Source organism: Scomber scombrus, chromosome 8, assembly GCF_963691925.1.
Source record: "Scomber scombrus chromosome 8, fScoSco1.1, whole genome shotgun sequence".
In the NCBI taxonomy this organism is placed as follows: Eukaryota; Metazoa; Chordata; class Actinopteri; order Scombriformes; family Scombridae; genus Scomber; species Scomber scombrus.
In genome coordinates, this window is record NC_084977.1 from 6,538,019 (window position 1) to 6,558,177 (window position 20,159).

The 20,159-nt window shown below is 40.7% G+C and overlaps 1 protein-coding gene across 3 annotated transcripts; it reads right to left on the bottom strand.

The window, feature by feature from the left end:
* Nucleotides 1-2,025: 2,025 nt before the first annotated feature.
* Nucleotides 2,026-18,981, bottom strand: hdlbpa (high density lipoprotein binding protein a). 3 transcript variants are annotated; one of them, XM_062423491.1, is made up of 28 exons: nt 18,911-18,981; nt 16,634-16,704; nt 12,516-12,627; nt 11,814-11,980; nt 10,215-10,430; nt 9,903-10,109; nt 9,587-9,802; nt 9,262-9,468; nt 9,064-9,171; nt 8,856-8,960; nt 8,576-8,654; nt 8,329-8,468; nt 8,136-8,240; nt 7,929-8,042; nt 7,707-7,793; nt 7,482-7,613; nt 7,173-7,391; nt 6,753-6,974; nt 6,441-6,659; nt 6,196-6,334; nt 5,928-6,109; nt 5,726-5,830; nt 5,503-5,637; nt 5,105-5,248; nt 4,677-4,856; nt 3,937-4,053; nt 3,673-3,813; nt 2,026-3,585 (listed from the first exon to the last, which is right to left on the bottom strand). In XM_062423491.1, exons 3-28 carry the CDS (start codon nt 12,586-12,588, stop codon nt 3,496-3,498), a joined length of 3,849 nt encoding a protein of 1,282 aa, XP_062279475.1. In that variant the 5' UTR covers nt 12,589-12,627; nt 16,634-16,704; nt 18,911-18,981; the 3' UTR covers nt 2,026-3,495. The 3 variants fall into 3 exon arrangements, with proteins under 3 accessions (XP_062279475.1, XP_062279476.1, XP_062279474.1); XM_062423492.1 differs by having other exon boundaries at nt 5,928-6,106; nt 12,513-12,627; XM_062423490.1 differs by having other exon boundaries at nt 12,513-12,627.
* Between the last annotated feature and the right edge of the window lie 1,178 nt (nt 18,982-20,159).

Consider the following 20,159-nt stretch of genomic DNA (forward strand, 5'->3'; position numbering starts at 1 on the left):
ATTGTGTCATGATTATGCCTCAGAGCTCTGGTGAGAGCTTTACGTTGCTCCTTTAAAACACACGGGAGCGCATCTCGGGTGTTGCAAGTGCACCTCATCAGCTCTGGAGAGGAGAGAGCGGATGAGAGGGAAATAAAATACACCTCCACTCTTTTTCTCTATATTTGAGTTTTTCACAAACATGCACATGTAAGGAGTATTATATATAGAAATAGTGAAAGAGCGTGACAAGGAAACATTTAAAAAGGGTGCTTTAGGTAGTTTTAAGGGGTTTGAAAAGTAGATAACATTTAGCTGTGATTGGATCCTGTACATATGTTGTGTTAGAAGGTTAGTGTGTCATTAGTAGTGGTTGACAGGGGCCAGGATGGGACCAGATGTTCTTTAAAGAGGTCTTTGAAACTTCAACTGAGGCCTAAATCTAGTGATTCAGACAGGTCATACACTGTAAAACTGCACAATGTGTCATTTTACTAATGATGTTAAAAAATGAAGATAGAGCTGAAACAATGAATTGAAATTAATTGAAATATTTTGTTTCTTTATTAAATGTTAATTGCTTAAATAAAAAAATCTGTTGGTTGGAGCTTTAAATTCAGATTTGTAGTATAGCCTGCTGTTTCACTGTGCTAATGTACTGTAATGCATCAAAGCAATGTTGTGTTCACATCCAAAAGAAAGCACGCACATCATTAAGAAATGATTATGCATGTTCCTCTTCATGTATTTTTTTTTATCAAAAAAAATATTATGCAGTACTATACTGAATAATGCTATTTCATACTCTGATATAGGTACAGATCAAGACTTTAATTCAATTTAAACATCTGCATATTTTAAAAAGTATGAATGCATGCACCAAATACATGACTTACAGTCCTGCTGTATATGCTTAACATACATAATAACCCTACAAGGCCTATTGAGGTTTAGTATTAAAGCTCATAATTCATTATAATGCAAAGTTTAAAAACAAAACAAGGACTTAATTGTTCCAGAGCGCACATATTATTAGAAACTACAGACAACAGGTGATAATTACATAATAATTATAAGTTGGTCAAATTCCAACTTATTCAAAGCCTGCAAGCTGAGTTCCTGCTAAATGTGTTTGTAACAGCAGCAGCAGCTTCAGTTTCTGGATAAAACCACATGTGCAAACAAAGCTCAGTGCACATTATAACCTCCATTACACAAGAACACACAGCAGGGAGCTCAACACTTACTTATCTGAAGCTCATTCTCCTTTTCTGTCCTGGAGGCAAATACTCAGTGACGTACACAGCAACATTAGCTGAGTGTGCCAGGTTGTTTCACAGTTTGTTCTGAGGCCACAGAGTCTCAGCTGTCACTCATCAGTTCATCTTCTCCGATAACCTGAACAGTGACAAGACAGTGACTTTATATTTTTGTGACGGTTTTAAAATCAAAGGATGCAAACGTCACATTCAAATTTGAGAAAATGTAATAAAAACTGGGGAAGACGTGGCTGTAACAAGAGAGACGTTATAAAAGTTCATATACATTCATACATAAGGATTTGCATATAATATGAGTTGTGCTGCATTGGAAATATGTAAAAACTAAACAAACAATGCCTTAAATTACTCCAGACGATCCACAGGGACTATACATTCAGGAAAAAATAGTTTTTCCAAATTTTAGTTTTATATTTGCCACTCATGTTAATATATTTTATTAATGTCAGCAGTGTCTATAAGGATGGTGATGATAGTTGATCCTCTAAGACTTGTAGTGAAGTGAAATTAAGTTAATGAAATTGCCTGTGAATATTCATGACAGGTACAAATATTTTAGTCATATGACCCCTTGACCTTTCCACCAGTGTCAGTCTAGGATTTTGACGAGGTGGAACAATAATATGGATGCAGCTATAAAGGTTATGTTCTTATATGATATTGTCAAAAAACAATATGCAAATGTACCATATTTACCACTGTTATATCAGTGTTATGTGACTGGAGTTTATTATGCTCTTTCACAGACGACACAAGGACGCACAACAAAGATTTTCCATTTTTATTGACTTTTTGGACAATTTCTTTTCCAGTGTCATCCGTAACCGTTCACTTCAATGGTATTTGCATAATCTTTCATTCATTGCTAGGAGGATATAAACCAAGGTAGGCTGATGCTAGATGTTGAATTAGCAGCTAACGAGCTAAATTTGCACTCCTCAGGCAAACAACTCAAACTAATTACAAGAACTGGGGGGAGAAAAAGAATGTTCAGAGAGCTTTCAAAAGGAACAATAAACATACCTTTCCAGTTGTCCATTTAAAAAAAAATGCACCTTGACATCATCTCTACCTGGTTTGTATCTTTCTAGTTGTAAGGCTGATAAAAAAAGGGCCATTGCTATTCAACAGAAAATCTGCATAGCAACTGGAAGACAAAGGGACTGGACACTGACCCAATACAGAGGATGAGTAACAGAGGACATCACTAGACACAGTTGGCACGAGATGGTCTGCTAGTTTGCTCACAAAAAAAAAAAAAAAAACAGTCATTTTGTTTTTTTATAGTGATTCACTTTTCTTTTTTTTTTTTCTCTATGTCGAAAAATGTTTCCTTCAACAGTTAGTGTGAGGTTTGATACGTTGGAGCTCAAGGCCTAGTGTTGTAAAGGAGTTTCTTTTTTTTTTAGTTCTGGCATGATCTCCGAGCATCTGGCAGTTTGAGTGGGTGCCATTCTGTAGTGGCTGAAACCGCTCCCCCCTCCCCCCTTCCCCTCCCCCTCCCTCCCTTTAGAAAAGTTCACCAATTCGTAAGGCTACGAGCACGTGCCACTACTTGACCATATTCACACGAGCACAGTTACAAGCAAGAAAAGAAAAAAAAAAAAAGGAAAGATGTGACCAGAGGACGACCACTACGATGTGCTTGAGGGATAAACGACCAACAAAATTTCACTCAGCTACATGAGTAAAAAGCAGGAGGGGTGAGAGGAAGGGGGTGGGGGGGGTGGGTTACTGAAACAGCTGGCCCCTCGATGGTCAGGCATCATGTCTGAACATGTCACCAGCAGTCCCCTTTGTACCCCACTCTGCGAAGGCAACTATGATAAAGGGTAGCTCAAAAGAAAACTGATGTCTGGCCACCATTTAATTTGGTATAACAGTTCAAAACCACAATGAAATGTCAGATCTAATCAACATTTAAATGTCAGTCGTTCACAGACTGCGTAGACTTAACTGCAACATCTGTCACTGTTTGTTTTTTTCTTCTTTTAAGCGTACGACAGTTATTATTTAATGCAGATACGAAGCTCACAAGTCGATTACAGTATCTGAAAGCACTTTTTTTTTTCTTAGACTGATGAAACCTGCAAGAGGGCAAGTAGACAAGAAGGATGACATTCTCAGAACTGAGGACTTTTAGGGTCAGCGGTCAGTCCAGGTCAAGAAGGGAAGGGACAATGAAGGGGAAGATTGTGTCCGGTTATGTTCGGGCCCCGTCTGTAGCAGCAACGGCTTAGAAGCGTTTGGGTCCCCAGGGAGAGGCTTTGGTTGGCACTGGGGCTCCAAAACTGGGGAAATCTTCAGAGCTGCTCATATCAGGGGCCTGAAAGTTAAAAATAAATATTAGATTATGAAAGAGTTGAGCAATTTTACTTCTCAACTATGTCAAACTAGTGTGCAGATGCTTCACCTTCTCACTGCCAGTGGTCCATGGAGCCTCCCTCACCACAAAGCCTTTGGATGGGCCGCGGTGGTCGTCCATGGCAGCGGCGCTACCCCCAGGAGGCCTCATGTAAGCCATCTTTGCCTCGTTCTCCACAACATCTGCCATCTGGAAGGAATGGACACAACAAAATGTTAAAAAAAAAACAAAAAAAAAACCTGTAAACATAACAGGCATTTCTTAATACCTGCAGCAAGAAATCGATTAGTTGTAATGGGCGGAAAAGCTTACGTATTCCTCTTCCAGGTTAAGAAGGTGGTCGATGGCTTCATCCACGAGCTCGGGACGACCCGTGACTGTCACAAGGTTCGGGTCTGCAGATCCGCTCTGGGGAAACCTGAGATCAACCTGGAAAAAGACAGATGACCAAGATATGTCAAAACACTGGATACTGGTCAAATTTGAATTTATATTTTTTAAAGCCCCTCTGTAAATATATATTTATGTTTCCCCATTTTCTGCCACCGAGGGCAACCGTGTCAACCGCTCACAAAGAGCTGGGTCGTCATGGGTCTATAACCTTGCTTTCCACCTTGAATAGCCCCCGCACCTGTAGGAAGAAGCCTGTTGCTAAGCTTGTTTATGTGTAGCTGTTAGAGATTTGATGGGATTACAAGAGTGCCAATCCCCCACCCCCTCCCCCCAAACACAGCCCACCCCAGCAGTGACAATCGACACTACCTAAGTCTGAGCCATGTCACCATCGTCTAGAGTGAAAATGAGCAGGTATGTGATCAGAAAATAACATTCACTCTAATGAGAAAGATTAATAATAATCTAACTTCTTATTAATACCAAATAAGATTTTGGGGTGGTAAAAAACATCTCAGAGGCTAATATATCAAAACCTCAGTTACCAAACCTCTAACTATCTGCATGTTTAAATACTATAAAAAAGTGGAATAATAAGATAAAGATCCATCCATGTTATTTTTAAGCACCGATGAGAATATCTCCCCCAGCAGCCTCACCTTAAACTCATCCATGATCTTGCGGATGCCCTTGCCGCGGGCTCCGATAATGCGGGCATGGACCCTGCTGTCTAGGGTGATGTCCTCGGAGATCATGTCTTCCAGCTCGTTCACAATGGCCTGGATGGCATCCCGTGCAGCTATGGCTTTGTGCTCATACCCTGTAATAGTAATCTGATCCTGTGGAGAAACAGCAGCCAACTTCACATTAACACCAGTCCTGCAGCAAAAAAACACTTTATTTTTACTATTCTTTCTTCTATTCTTTCATAGTATTCTTGTGAAGTATTATCATGAAGGAACTGGTAATTTAGCACCACCTGCTGTCCTGATGCAGTATAGCAACCTTATTTTTTGTATCTTTTTTTCCTATGTAATGAAATCAAATGCATCTTTAAGGAAATTGCTGCAGGGAAAAAAAGCTATACCTGGTTTTCATCGTTCTTCTCGGGGAACTGGATGTTAACGTCATGCTCGGTGCGGATGGTTGTAATAATGGCACCCTTGCGGCCGATGATTTTGGGGTGATACTTGGGGTCCACAGTGATGGTCAACTTGTGGCTCCTGAGTGCCTGCAGAGGGGTTGGTAGAAACAATCCTCTGGGTTACAACTCAAACAAGTTTGACACCTGTTTCATGTTATTCCACTAGAACAGAAGGTCATCTACTGTGGGAAAAGTTAATAATTACTCCTCATAAGAGATTATCTTGAGGTTAAGTTTAACTCTTAGATAACTTCAATTACTCCACGTGAGTATGAGTCATCAAAACTGCAGAGACGCTTCAAAATACAACGTAAACCAGAAAGCGCTTAGCTCATACTAACCCGATCCTCCTGCTCAGCCATCAGTTCCTTGACGCGATCCAAGAGGCCCTCTTTGGCGCGGTCGAGGTGATTGGCCAAGCCAGTGATGGAGATTTTATCAGACTGCTGCTCAGGAGCAGGCACTTGAATATTAACCTGAAAAACAGACAGAGAGGTCACTACAAATTAAAAGCACAATAGACTAAACAATGTCACTGAGCCAACCAAAATCCGTAACGCGCACCTCAAATTCATCCATCATCTTGCGAATTCCACTTCCTTTCTGTCCGATGATGTAGCGATGAAGCTCAAAAGGCACTTCCACCTCAATAGTGACGGGAACCAAAGCCTGAGTGGAAGAAGACAAGTTAGGGAACAAAGTTCAACAGTAACAGTTATGAGAAATTAAAAAAAAAAAAAAAATGGAGCTCTGGTATGATACTGACTTTCAATGCTTCCACGGCAGCCTCGCACCGCTCTTTGCGGCCAGAAAGCACAATGACGTCACACTTTTTGGGTGCGTTTGGATCAACAGGCTCCTTCACCTCTCCGTTGGCCTCCCCATTCTCCTGGATGGGAGCCTCGGTAGGAGGAGCAGCTGCTGCTGCTGCTGCTGCAGCTGCTGCTGCTGAAAGAGTCAACCAGACAAAGTTTGATGAGAGAAAAATTACATTATGAGCCATTACTAAGTTTCCAAACTGAGCGTGCCTTTACCTTGAGGATCCTCACGCTCTGGGAACTTAATCTGTACATTGTGATCTCTGGTGATCTGCTGGATCCGTGAGCCCTTGGGACCCATGATGGAACGGTGGAACTTCTGAGCAATCACACACTCCATGGTCACTTGAGCATCCTGGGAAGTAATGTTGAAAAGAGGGAAAAGAAAAATACATATCAGTTGCATTCACAACAGGAGGAAAAGAAAAAAAACAAACATTTTAAAAACTGTTTCCACTGACCAGGTCCTCAACAATCTCCTGCATGCGCTTTTTGGCTGCCTCCACACATTCTTTGGCTCCTTTGAGGGTGACCTTATCACTCGATGTCCCTGTGCGAGGGAAGCTCACCATCACGCCACCGTACTCATCAGCAAGGTCTCTAAGGACTTGGCCACGGCGAGACACAAAGTAACGATGGTGCTTAGGATCGACGTTCATGGTATCCTCGACGACATTGTCCTGTAACCAAAGATCGTACATTTGTTTAATATTCAGGCATTCTAAGAACCAAAGCTTTGGCCTGCTCGGTTAAAAACTCATTTGGAGCCTTACCAAACTCTTGATGAGCTCCTCAAGCTCCTTCTGGGCCTCTCGCACGGCTTCTTCAGTGCCAATCACAGTGATGAGCTCTTGGTCTTTGTCGTCAGCAGTGGGGAAAATGATCCTGGCCCCGGTGCTGTCACGAACCTTACGGATGTTTCCGCCGCCTTTTCCAATAAGGAACTTGTGGTATTCTGGCTTCGCACGCAGCTCGGCAGTATGGCTCTTCGTTTGCTGGGGAAAAACATTTACAGAACAATTGTACTCAACTCATTTTAAGAAGGGGGTTAACTTCAGTTTTTCCTTAAAACTTCAGCAGCCAAAACCTCACATTTGCACACTTTCTGTTTATATTAGAACAGCTGAAAAGACTCTGAAAGAAGACTTTCCAGCATTTGGTAATGTATGAAGCACAAAAACAGTCATACAAACCTTCTCCTCTGCCAGGGCAAGCAGCTGCTGCTTGGCTTTCTCCACCTCCTCTACGGGGCCTCGGATGGTGACTTTATCAATCCCTGAGCCTTCAGTGGGGAAGTGGATGTGCACGCCACCGCACTCCTCCATGATGGAGCGAACTAAACGGCCCTTTGACCCGATCAAGGAGTTGTGCAGCTTGGAAGGAATGGATACCTCCATCTCTGTGATGTTTGCCTGGACACAATGAGACACCGATTAGGCACATGTGAGAGATTTAAAAAAGACATTTAGATACCAAGCTGTGCATTTGTGCACAATGCTTACCAGCTCCTTCTGAATGGCAAGGATACGATTTCGTGCAGCCTCGCAGTTTACTTTCTTGCCTGTGATGACGATCATCTCAGAGTTGCTGTTCTCAGCAGGCAGGTCGATTTTTGTGTTTGTTTCCTCCCGAATCTGGAAAGCAAGATAAACCTTTAGGTCAAAAACAGACTAGGGCTGATAGGCAACCTCATTTAACAATGTCAATTCTATTTTAACAGGCAGTACCTTTTTAATGTTTGATCCTCCTTTTCCAATTATGTTTCTGTGGAACTGCTTGAAGATGGGGACTGAGACAGAAAAACTGTTCTCCACCTGACCAAAAGAAATCATTAAACATTAACATTCAATTTGCGATTCATAACTACTTGATAGTAGTACTAAATGGTATCTTGGTACCAAATTATCTGAAATTAAAACAGGAGTTAAGACAAATTCTTCAAGATTTACCATTTCGGCCACTATCTTAGTCATGAACTTGGAGCATTTTTCCACTTCGTTTCTTGGGCCCCTAAGTTGAACGATGTCACTTTTGTTTGCTGGGTCGGGGAAGTTGATGATGACCTGAGACGAGCAACGTTCATAGTTATTAAAATCAATTTAATGAGTTCAGTACAGACAAGATACACCAGCCAATATAAACAGTCTCCAACTCACCTCTGGGAATTTATCGCGCACTTCCTTTATCTTCTCCCCTTTTTGGCCGATGATGGCTCTGTGAAAACGCTGTTCGATGATCAAGTCCTTTGTACGCTCGTTCTCCTGAGAGAGAGAGTACGAGTATATTTAGTAATGGCACAACGGGATCCAATTTGCAGCTTCTTGCCTGTGAACTGAAGTCTCTACTAACCATGCGTGACGCAAGCTCAAGCAGCTCCTTCTTGGCTTCCTGCACACCCTGGGGATCCCCCTCAATACGGATCAGGTTGCTCTTCTCGTTGTCAGGGGGGATGCGGACAGTCACCTTGTGCAGCTCTTTGATGCGGTTGACTGTAAATGGGTCGATAAATATGTGGTTTGAGAGGGATGCTGATCCAGGTTTTGTTACGCTGTACACACTTCAGTACACCAGCCTTTGCGAGCAACTCTGTACTTACTGTTAACACCTCCTTTTCCAATCAGGTGACGGTGGAATTTGGGATCCACGCTGATCTCTGTGTAGTCCATACGGCTTATCTTTAAGACGAAAGTAGACAAAAACAAGAACATGAATATCAGTTCCATATATCCGGTGTAACTTTTGAGGTGCTTTACTTGGAGCTGCTTCTTATATTAAGGCTTTGTCAATAATATACATCCTTACCTGCTTTCTAGCACCTGATCTTGACATTTGATTGACATTAGGCTTTCAGACAGTCCAAGACATTAATTACTCACCAAATCTGTAACAATGACTTCAATCTGGCCCTGAACCATCTGCACATCTTTGGTGGGACCCTCCAGGGTGATCCTATCTTCTCCCTCAGTGAACTCAATGTGCACCTATATGCAAAATATATATTAAAAAGGTTAAATAGGAAATTTGAAGTGTTTTAAGGGCCACAAATAAGAAATCAAATTCAATCAAAAGAAATTCAAAACACACCTTGGGCATTTGCTGGGTAATCTTGGCCAAGTTCTGCCCCTTCTTGCCGATGATGAAACGATGAAGCCAAGAGGGAGCTGTTACCGAGGAAATAGTGTAGCTGTTTGCCTGAGAACAGAAAATTATTGGTTAATTATTGGTTCTTCTTGTCACCGTTTCAAACATTTATCGATGTCAGTCTTCACAAGATCATTTTACCTTGGCATACACTTCAGTGAGGGCCTGACCCAGACGGTCTGGCTCCCCGCGAAGGATGACAGTTTCTGAGCTGCTGTCAGAGGGTGGGATCTCAACTGAGACACCAGTTTTATCCAGGATCTCTTGCAGGGTGTTTCCCTTGGGACCGATCACATATTTGTGCTGAGACTTCTTCACCTCCACTGCGATGGTAGTGGCATTCTTCTTCTGCAATACATAAGAATGGTTGATGAAGGACTTATGTAACATTTAACTCTAAAATGTAGTACGTATCTTCATTATTTACCACTGTAATAATCTACAGCAACACAAACTGTAGTCATACCTTGTCTTCATAAACCTTCTTGATCAAAGTCACAGCAAGGGCCACCTGCTCTTTCTCCCCAGTGATGACAATCTCAGTCTTGTTCACACTTGGAGGGGGGACATTGATGCGGGCACCGGTTTCTTGCATCATCTCTCCTACCACTTTATTGTAGGCACCGGTGATGAATGGGTGGTACACCTTATCAATGTTCACCCTCTCCACTGCACGCTTGTCCTTAAAAGAGGAAAAAGACAAACAAGGAAAAAATTAAGTACCACAGCTTTAGGAGTGAGAACACTCTTAAAAGTGAAGCTTTTCTGATGAGTCCTGTTACCTGCTCAGCTGAGATCAACAGGATCTCATGCTTGGCCTTCTCCAGGCCTTCCTTGGTACCAGAGATCTTGATCTGGTTGCTGAGGTCGTCAGGTCGTGGGATTTGGATTTTGGTGGCGGTCTTGAGCTCGAGCTCCTGCAGTTTCTCCCCATTTTTGCCTATGACAAAGCGGTGGTGCTCCTTGGGGATAGCGACAGTAGCTGAAGCCTGTTTGGATAAAGAATATGTACAGTTGGCACTACGGTTGTCTACCATAAATACAAAATCCATCCATGGTACACATTTATCATTAAGAAAAACGGATCTCCTGACCTGAGTCTGCAGTCGGGACACAATCTCCTTGCGGGCCTTCATCACAGCATCCAACTTTCCAGAAACCATGATGGAAAGACCCTGATCTTTTGCCAAAGAGAGTTCCAGGTGGGCTCCGGTCTTATGCATGATGTCCACACAGACCTTTGCTTGGTCTCCTTCCCCAAACTGGTTGATGTCCTTGTACTTGCGCTCTTCCAGAGGCACATGGAAAACCTAGTTTGTATGGGAGAGGAGTAATTCAAAGTCAGTTTAATCTCATCCTTATTGACCTTTCAAAGTAAACAAAACTTATGCTCTTAAATTTGTTAAATATGCAAAACCATTAAAATGTACAATGGAACCCAGACCAAATAAATGAAGTCCTCATAGAACCAGTAGGACAAGATAAACTAATAATGACTACGAAATATATGAAGAATATGGAGAAGCAAACCTTCCAATTGAAAATATTGAATTTTTAGCAACTATAGCAGATCAGAATACAAATGTAAAACAGACCAAAATAAATAATAAAAAGCCTTTCTAGCATATACTATGCTGTGGTTCACAACATATTTAGCTGACTATTCTCTCTTAAAATAAAACAAATAGTCAATAAAGCAAAGTCTTCCTTTTGAAAACCAAGCAGTAATATTATATTTTATTTATAAGAATTAAAGCCAGCTTTACCAATTATTCACTAAAAACAGCTTTCTGTTATGTTATTACAATAAAACACATTTTCAACATATTCTATTAATGCCTCTGTGGTTCACTAACAGGTTTTTTTTAATTATTCTACCTGATTACACCTCTTTCTCAGGATTGTGTACAGACTGTCTGTACACCTTTCATTCTTTTCAGTATATATTAGGGGTGTCAAGATTCTCCAAATCCTTGATTCGATTTTATTTTTGATATAAAAAAGGTCAAGATTTGATTCGATTCGATTCTCAATACTTTTTTTTGGGTCCTTTTAGCACAGATGCCTATGCCATTTTATAGATTAGTCATGAGTGATATCATCTCCATCAGTTGTTTGCAATGTACCACACTAAGGCCCTACTGTCAAAATTAAATTATTTATTAGCAATATAATGTAACAATTACTTGTTTCAGCAGTGAATTGGAAACTTACTGTAAACGAAAGAATCATCTCGTGACCCTTTTGTAACTGCAGTGAGTACTCTTCATATTAGATGATATTCAAATTCACAATAAGACAAAAACTAAATTAAAAACAGCCTAATGTCCATTGACATCACTGAACAATGAGTTGATGGCATCGTTCAGCCCATCTTCAACTTGAGCATCGGTCTAATCAGCCAAAACTAAGTGAAAACGCCTGTGTGGGTACATGTACACTGCCTTAATGTTATCTCCAAACACTGGCAGAGAGAAACCCATCAGAGAACAGAGATTCATAAATCAATTTATCCAGAGTGGCTTTATTTTATTGTTGTTCAGTATATACACGCACACTGCAATGTGCATAAAGGAGAGGATTCTTGCTTTGTTTTGTCAAGTGGAACATTTTGATCCCCTGCTCTCACAAGTTGGGGCATATTTTGTAAGAAAAGCAAAGTTTGTTTAATGTGGCAGTAACTTATGTTATACCTGGGTGATTACAGAAGACTTGAGAGGACGGATCTTCGATGTCCAGGCGTTGGTAGTTTCCTGGGTCCCCTCAGGTGAGGCCGCCTTTTCGGGCAGAGGTGGGAAGGCATCCTTGTAGGTAGGAAGGGCCTCCTCCTCCTCTCCAGCACCAGGTCCTGCACCAGGAGCTGAGCGCACAGAAGAAAAAAAAAAAAGGAAAGACACAACTCAGTGTCTGGCTCTGTGTTGGCGTTTTACCAAGCAGCTTTACGGTGCAAACACAACGAAGCTGGCAACAACACACTGGGACACAGAGGACTACTGAGTGCTCAAGGCGGTGGTGACATACTGCAAGATGGGTGGATGCTTGGTTTTTGTTCTGCTGTTTTCAACATGGCAGCCATGTCACTAACTTTACCATTTTACAGCTCAATAGCACACTAGTGTTTCTGAAAACATTTGAGACGTAAAATAGGCAATGCTGTAAGAAATTCATATTCGATCAGCACTGCGTAGTTTGATCTAAGTTTCGTGTGCTGACTGCATTTAAATAAACTTGAGATCAAGTCGTGATTATGCAAATTCAGATGTGGCGGTTGGTCCGACATCTCGCTATGCTGTATCCATCGTGCAACACACCGCTACATCTCCTGCTCTCAATAGAAAATGAATGGGATCCGTCTGCACCATTAAACATTCACTGGAGGACAAAATACTCACCACCACTCTGCTCTGGCATGAGCCCGTTGCGGTGCTCATTGAAGCTTTCCTGCGTAAGTACAGCGACTGAGCTCATGGTCAAAATCCCACGTTAACACAGAGTCCGAGTGTGCCACTGGAAAAAAAAAAAGTTGACATTACTTTTTATTACATTGGCAACATCCAAAAGACAGCGAGCATAATGCATAAAAGCCCCTGAAAACATATTTTTTCAGTCAGCTATTTAATGAATACACAATTTTGTGCCAATCTGGAACAGTTTGTTATTTGGGAGATTTCTGTATTTGTGTTTTTCTCACTGTTTTATAGTGGGGGTTTTTATTTAACAACATTTGATGCCAGACATGGGTGGTATTCCAGAAAGCGGATTTAACAAACTGAACTCTGAGTTGATGAACCCTGAGAGAGGAAACTCTGACCACAGTCAGTTCAATCAACTTTGAGTGTGTTCACTCTGAGTTAGGTTCATCAATAGAGCTCTGATACTATGATTCACCATGGCAACAGATACATGAAAAGGCAGAGCCTCCATTTTAATCAATTGGAGACGGTAACATTAATGCATGTGTATGCAGACTGTACACATTTGTCTTTAAAACTGAAAAAAGAAAGACAGCAGTGACAGATCCTGAGGCTAAGTGAGGAAAAGCGTTCCTAAAATTTTATTCATTGATTCATCATTTTCCAGAGCTGACTTTCCTAAACTGATGATGTAGTGGAACCTTACTGCGTATCAGGCTTGTATTAGATTTTAATTGTATGTACTCAGTTTTGAAAGGGACAAAAGCAGCAACTGAAGATGACTAAGGATGATAAATTAAAACAGAGTCACTGAAACCCTGTTAAAAACAAGTAAAGACTACACACAGCTTCAAAAGCTCATTTTAAAACTACATCCAGTTTTAAAATCTTAAAGTCTACAGCTCCACCACAATCCTGCTCACTCAGAAATAAACCTCATCCTTTCCAATATGACATTCAAAAACTATGATAGGAATGTTCAATCAGTTGGACCAATCACATCATGAGTGAGAGATCACTGTTCATTGATATTGTGTGTTTTAAGATTACACATTAAGTGCAATAAACATCAGTGCAGGAACTGTTTTAACGACCTCTGATCAACGTCCACAGATTAGTGTTATATGAAATTTTTTTTTTTAAACAAAGAAGGACATGCTTACATTATATTCTGAGCTGAGGATGAATTCACTCTGTAATATTTCAATGTGAAGGCAAAAAACTGCTGTTCAAAAGAAACAACTGCATAAAAGCGGTAATGTTAAGATAGTCACAGAGTAACAAACTAATATCCAAGCAGGATTTAGTTCCTGACACACAGTAAACCTTCACTAATTAATAAGCTTTGATATGCTCTTGATATGGACTAAATCAATGAGGATGAAACAGTGTGTGTGGCTCTGTAAAGAGGGAGGAGACAGAGACAAACTCAGGGGTTATTGAAGAAAGCCTGGGGTGGGTAACATGGTAATAGACCCCGGGTTTAAGTTACCTCTCTTTCCACTCAACCTGCTTTCTGGAATAAACCCTAATGACTGTTGTGAAGTTATTTGTTTATGTACACATGGCCGTCAATCATACCACACATACACAATCCTAAAGAAGCCGATTAGTCAAGTTTTGGAGTGATGAACTCATAATGAATCATACCCATATGTATTTTTTAGAATTTGACTGCTTATTCATGTAATGTTGCAGATGATTCTTAAGATTTGAAGCAACGTTTTAAGCCCTTTTAAAAAGAGAGCACAAGATTTTAAGTACTTAATTATTACCAGAGCAGTGTCTGTTTATTTTATCCTCAACACAGGCTTTAAAAAAAAATTGCACCACATAAATTTTACAAGGTAATAAAAGTTTAGTGTCAACCTAACCGGTACAGCACCTTCACATCTAATGATCGATAAACATTTCATCACTCTTATTTGTGTTGTGTTACTGCAAATCTGGATTAAACCGAAATGCTGCATTATACTGCTTGCCTGTTTGTATTGTATGTATGTTTCGTAATCAGCTGAATCATCATGGTAGCTAACACCAGATAAACCGACTTATAGGGAAAAATAGGAATTATCCTCTGAAGTGGTAACATACAGGTGTTTAGCATGGTAAACAAGCTTATCATAGGTGGACTTTGGGATTTTCACCATTATCTAATCTACCTTTTATCAAACAAAGCTGAATCTCTCACTCCACAATCACATTTCTTGTCATGTTACTGTGTCAGCAATGTGTTTAAAAGTGTGTAGAGACTGTGAGCGGTGAGTAAATAGATTATACCTCAACTTGGAAACAGGGGCGGGGGGAAAAAAAGAAAAGAAAATAGTGGTGTAGGCAAGAGGCCGCAGCAACAGTACATTTTGTCTTTGCTGAATAAACCAGTTTGTCTCCTGTTGAACCGTCTTTGTCCGGGTGCTATTCTAAGACTTGTAGGTAGGCGAGCAGGTTACAAGGTTAAGAGGATTTTTTTTCTCCCCCCCCCCCTCCTACTGACCCCTCTGTGTGTCCACGTTGAACAGGATTAAAGCAAACATCCAGCGAGGGAACTCTGCCTGCTCTAGGATCTTTGAACCAAATAATTCTCTCCAGACAGCGACCGCAAAACCAATCCTCTCATCTATGACATTTATAAAAAATAAAAATAAAAAAGGGGGGGGGGAAAGACCCTAAAGCTATTTTTGTTCCTGAATTATGTAAACCTGAAAGTGATGATTGAATTCTGTTAATAATAAAGTTATTGTGCTCTGTAAAAAAATAAATAAAAAAGGGGGCAAAAGCTCAGTTCTACTCCATTATCACTGATGAAACTCTTCTATATCATCATCAACAGTCACAGCTCTTGTTTTCTGGCTGGCAGAGAAACCTTCAATTCTGGCCAATGAGAGCAGAGGAATGTGGATTGTTTTAGGGGTGGATTTTGCCCCGAAGCGTGCCTGAAATTCATCTGAAAGCACAGAGAGACAACACCCAGATATCTCTTGTTCTCTAGTTGATATTTTTTTCATTTTACAGCCTATTGAAGGAAACTCACTTGAAGCTTCAACATGGAGGTAGGCAGCTCAGAAGGCCATTTACTCTCCCCTCCCACCCCCCTGCCTCCTCTACACATCTCAGAACACCCTTTCTCTGGCCTCTTCCTTGTCAGGCTTCATAAATTTACGACTGCTCAGTCCGGTACTCATTAATGTCTGAAAAGCCTGTTGCCAATTTAAATATGCAAATATCCTTCAGTGAAACACTTTTGTATTAAACAAACATCTTTACAAAAAGATGCAGATACATCCAAGATTGAGCAATGTTCTTGTTCTTCTGTCCACTTTGACTTTTTATATGGATTATATAGTATTGAAATACAGACAACTGTGCAGCAACAATTATTAAAGTTTGGAGGTAGACCTTTCCCACTTTCTTGACATTTTTGGAGCAGGAGACAGTATGTCAAACAAAGTCAACCATAATGTGGGAAAATCGACCACGCCAAAGCAAACCCAACTAGGTTTAACGTTTGCTTTATTTTAAATTACTAAACAGGTTACAATGTGTCAGTTTAAGCCATTGAAAGAAAAGTTTAACAAGCTCAAATAGTGAATGGTGGTTTTAGTGTTCTGTCGAAGGATTATTTAGAGTCATTGTCTCCAGAATAGAGGCTGAATACTGAGGGGTTAAAACAATGTCCTTATCACCACTGTCTTCTTTTTACATTTACAAAAGGAGCAAATTGTAATTATAATGCACATTTTAAAATTAATCAAAGTTTGATAAATACAGAACGCTGCAGGACACAATGTTCTTTTCTCATGTTGCGGCTTTTGTTCTTCTGCCCCCTGTTGGCCAAAATTTAAACGCAAACAAGTGAAGTACAAGACAGGCCAGACTGCACTAAATTTACATAAACATAGTATTTCCTGTTGTCAAATTTCACTGAGAAAAGTACAACGTTTCTTACTCCACAATCCCAATTATGCGTCATCGCTACCCCCTCAATTTTCCAGCTGTGGTTCGAGGAGGCGGAACCACATTTAGGAGTAAACTAAACCTGCCACATGCTTAAGACTGAATTTGTGTTGGTGCTAACATCGCTGATAACCACAAAAACTTACCAGCTAAATGGTCAGTTACCAGATAATCCGTCCTGTAAGGTGAAAGTTCCCGTCAGCCTGCCAGCTTTTGCCTGAGGACCACAAAGAAAAAATTATTAGTTAGGGGGGGGGGGGGAACAAAGACAAAACAATATAGCATCTTATTGTACATTAAAAGAGCAAACAATTAAATATTTAAGGTGGTTCACTTCCTGAAACCTAAAATGATGTGTACTTTCACCTACCTAACCTAGTTCGTAATGTTGTTCATGTATATTCACCTCATTAACTCAAACTACTAATGATAAACTGCTAATGACATACCAATAGTGGATGTTTAGTGGTCATTAAAAACAGAAAACCGAGACATCAGACTGCAAATGCAAAAAAACTACACTTCACACTGAATTTGAAACAGAAGCGGTCCAACTTGAATATTTTGATAGTCACGGTTCTAGGGGAAAAAATGTAACCACACTGCCAAAACACTGCCACCTCCGAAAGCCGAAACCACCCCAAAAAATTAAAGTATTCAGATAAAGTCGCGGCCAAGAAAGCGATTACTCGAACACCAGTCAAGTCCAAGTGCCACTGGAACTCGCGCTCCTTGACAAGCATCTGGCTTCTATAAATTGGACACCGCTCGGTCGGACCAAAGGACAAACCCAGAGATGGATGAGGCTGCTGTGGGGTGAACCAGGTAAAGAAAAAGAGCCAACATATTTTCACCTTGGATGTTTTGCTTTTTTAAAAAAGGATGGTAACTTTTATAATCATGCATTTTTGGATATGTTGTACAATTATTGTGCAGGAGATTTCATCACTAAATCACCCCACTGGCGTCACCAACCTACTCCAGAATGCACATAAGCATGAGTCAAATTTTCCACTTAAAAAAAAAAAAGAAAAGAAAAGAGGTATGCACATTCTTCCATGAAGTTTGTTTTTATAGATGCCCAGATTCAGTGTAAGGGGGCATGAAATCTGTAGCAGTCCTTGTTGTTCTTGCGCAATATTTATAAAGGAGGCACTAAATGAGATGTGATGACCTCATAGCTCCCACTGTAATCATTTGGTATAGTAGTGTTAGCACTGTAAGCATTTGGCCTGTTCACTCACTAGCATTATTACATTTACTAATGACAGATTGCCCTCCCAGTCCCAACCCCCTTACACATGTAACCAGTTAATAAGACTTACATCTATTGCTTCAAATGTAAAAGGCGTTAATTACAATACACTACCGTGCAATACTACCATGTCATGCGTGCTGTTGTGCGTTTAACTAACTACAAACGCAGAAAAATACACCCTAGCCACACGAGTGAAAAGTCAGGAGAAGAAATGTGGCGTTATATCATGCAGCTCATGGGATCCCTCATGTTAATGAGCTGCTAACAAGTGAACACTGACTTGTCTCGCCCTGCTAGTTAAAAACTTGACGTTAGCCGCAACATGACAACCTGAGAGCCGACGGACTATAACGTTATACCTAAATCCCAGATTAAGGATTTAAGTAGCTATTTAGTGTGAGTGCTAGCTAACACTATACCAAGTTAACTAGCTGACAGCTGCCAACGCCACATTACAGTTATAGCTAGCTGCCGTCATGTTGGCTATAGCGTTGGTCTAGCATTAAAAAAAACCGACAATCTAGACAAACTAACATGATCTGAACTGTCACACACATTATAATAATAATAGCATATGCTTTGTGTATTAATAGAAGTGGGGTTTTTAGTAGGAAAAGCCCGCTGTGTAATGGATTACTAGCTCAGAAAGCCGAGCTAGTTAGCAAACTTGCTAAAAACTTTGACTGTGCGACTGTGACACGTAGCTGCTCGGCTAATAGGTAGCTCCACTCACTCAAACAGAACCCCCCCCCCCCCCTACACACACACAACTTCAAGCTGTACCACTGCCAGCTAATGACATGAAGCTATATTAAAATAACTCTGCCACACACCAAGGCAGGGAACTGTTATTTTTCGTAGAAATAAGGCCGACGCTAGGACAGTGGTTAAAGTACAAGTTGAACTGTAGCCCTTTAGCTTGCGAGCTAATATTAGCTTGCACTACAGTTTGTTCTCCTAGCTCGCTAAGTCCACGTAGGCACACAGCTGAGCAGCGGAGACATGACACGGAGTCAGGCCAGAACCTACTGCAAAGCTCAGGATTCAGCGATAAAAAACTGTCCTCCAAGCCACTACCACCACGCCCGACACGTACACGAAAGGTAGAGGTGATATATAATAAGACTAGAGTTATGTCCAGTAGAGAAAACAGTACAATACTTACTTATTTGTATGTTCTCGTCTGCCCTGAAGGTGCAGAAACTGAGATGAAATTCCACTGGCGAGAAGGTGGGATTGAAGCCTGACGGATATATACCAGCGCCGCCCACCAATCACATCCTCCGACGTCACGTCAAAGAGTCCGGTTACAAGTCATTTATTTTCATGTGCATTTTTTTTTTTCTTTTTTCTTTTTTTCAAATAAAGTACGAGGGGTGTCTGAAAATATTGCGTAAGTGCTATCCACTTAATCCAGTTATTGTAAAATATACGAGGCTAAATGTTTTCCTCTGTTACCACATAGGTGACAACTCATCATTTTTTGGGAGTGGATGTTTTTTTTTGGAGGGGTGGGTTGCTTTAACTTAAGTCAGACTTTTGATACTTATTCAAACTCAAAATTGAACTTATTTTATTCTGCTGTTGTTTTTTTGCTGATGAAATTCCTGTCGAAACATGTACAAACTGTGTACAGTGTGACAATTTAAAGGAAAAACTGGCATAGGTCTAAATGCTTGACACCTATAGTGAAGGGATCCCAAATTTGCTGACATGGTTTGGGTCCACTTGTCCCATTAGAGGAAAGGGTCAGTGCAAATCAATACTAAGCTCTTCTGAGTGATCACCTTTATCCTATGATGAAACGTGTTAATCTTGATGGGAGTGGTCTCTTCTAGGATGACAATGGCCCCATCCAAAGGGTACAAGGGGTCAATGTTTGAACACATTGAGTATGAACACGATGCCAATCATGTGTTATGGCCCTCAACCATGTGTTCATTTTTATCTTTCTTTTAAGCATATGTTGGTTATTATGTAGATGTGAACTGTGTATGTGAACATGTTCTGATGAGTGTGTGTATGATATATCTTGAGTTCCACATTAAGGCAGTATACTGAATTTCATTGTGTATTTTTTACACAATGAGAAATAAAGATAAATGATCTTGAATCTTCACAGTCACCAGATCTCAACCCAGTTGAACCCCTATGGGAGATTTTGGACTGACGTGTTGGCCGCACTCTCCAACACCATCATCAAAACACCCAATGAGGGAATATCTTTTGGAAAAATGGTGCTCATCCCTCCAGTGGAGTTCAGAGACTGTAGAATCAATCCCAGGGAGCATTGAAGCTGCTCTGGCTGCAGGCAGTGGCCCAGAACCTTACGAAGACACTTTATGTTGGCTCACCCATCTGTATGTCCATAATTTTATTTTTTTATTAGCAAAATTTTATAAGGAAAAGTTTTG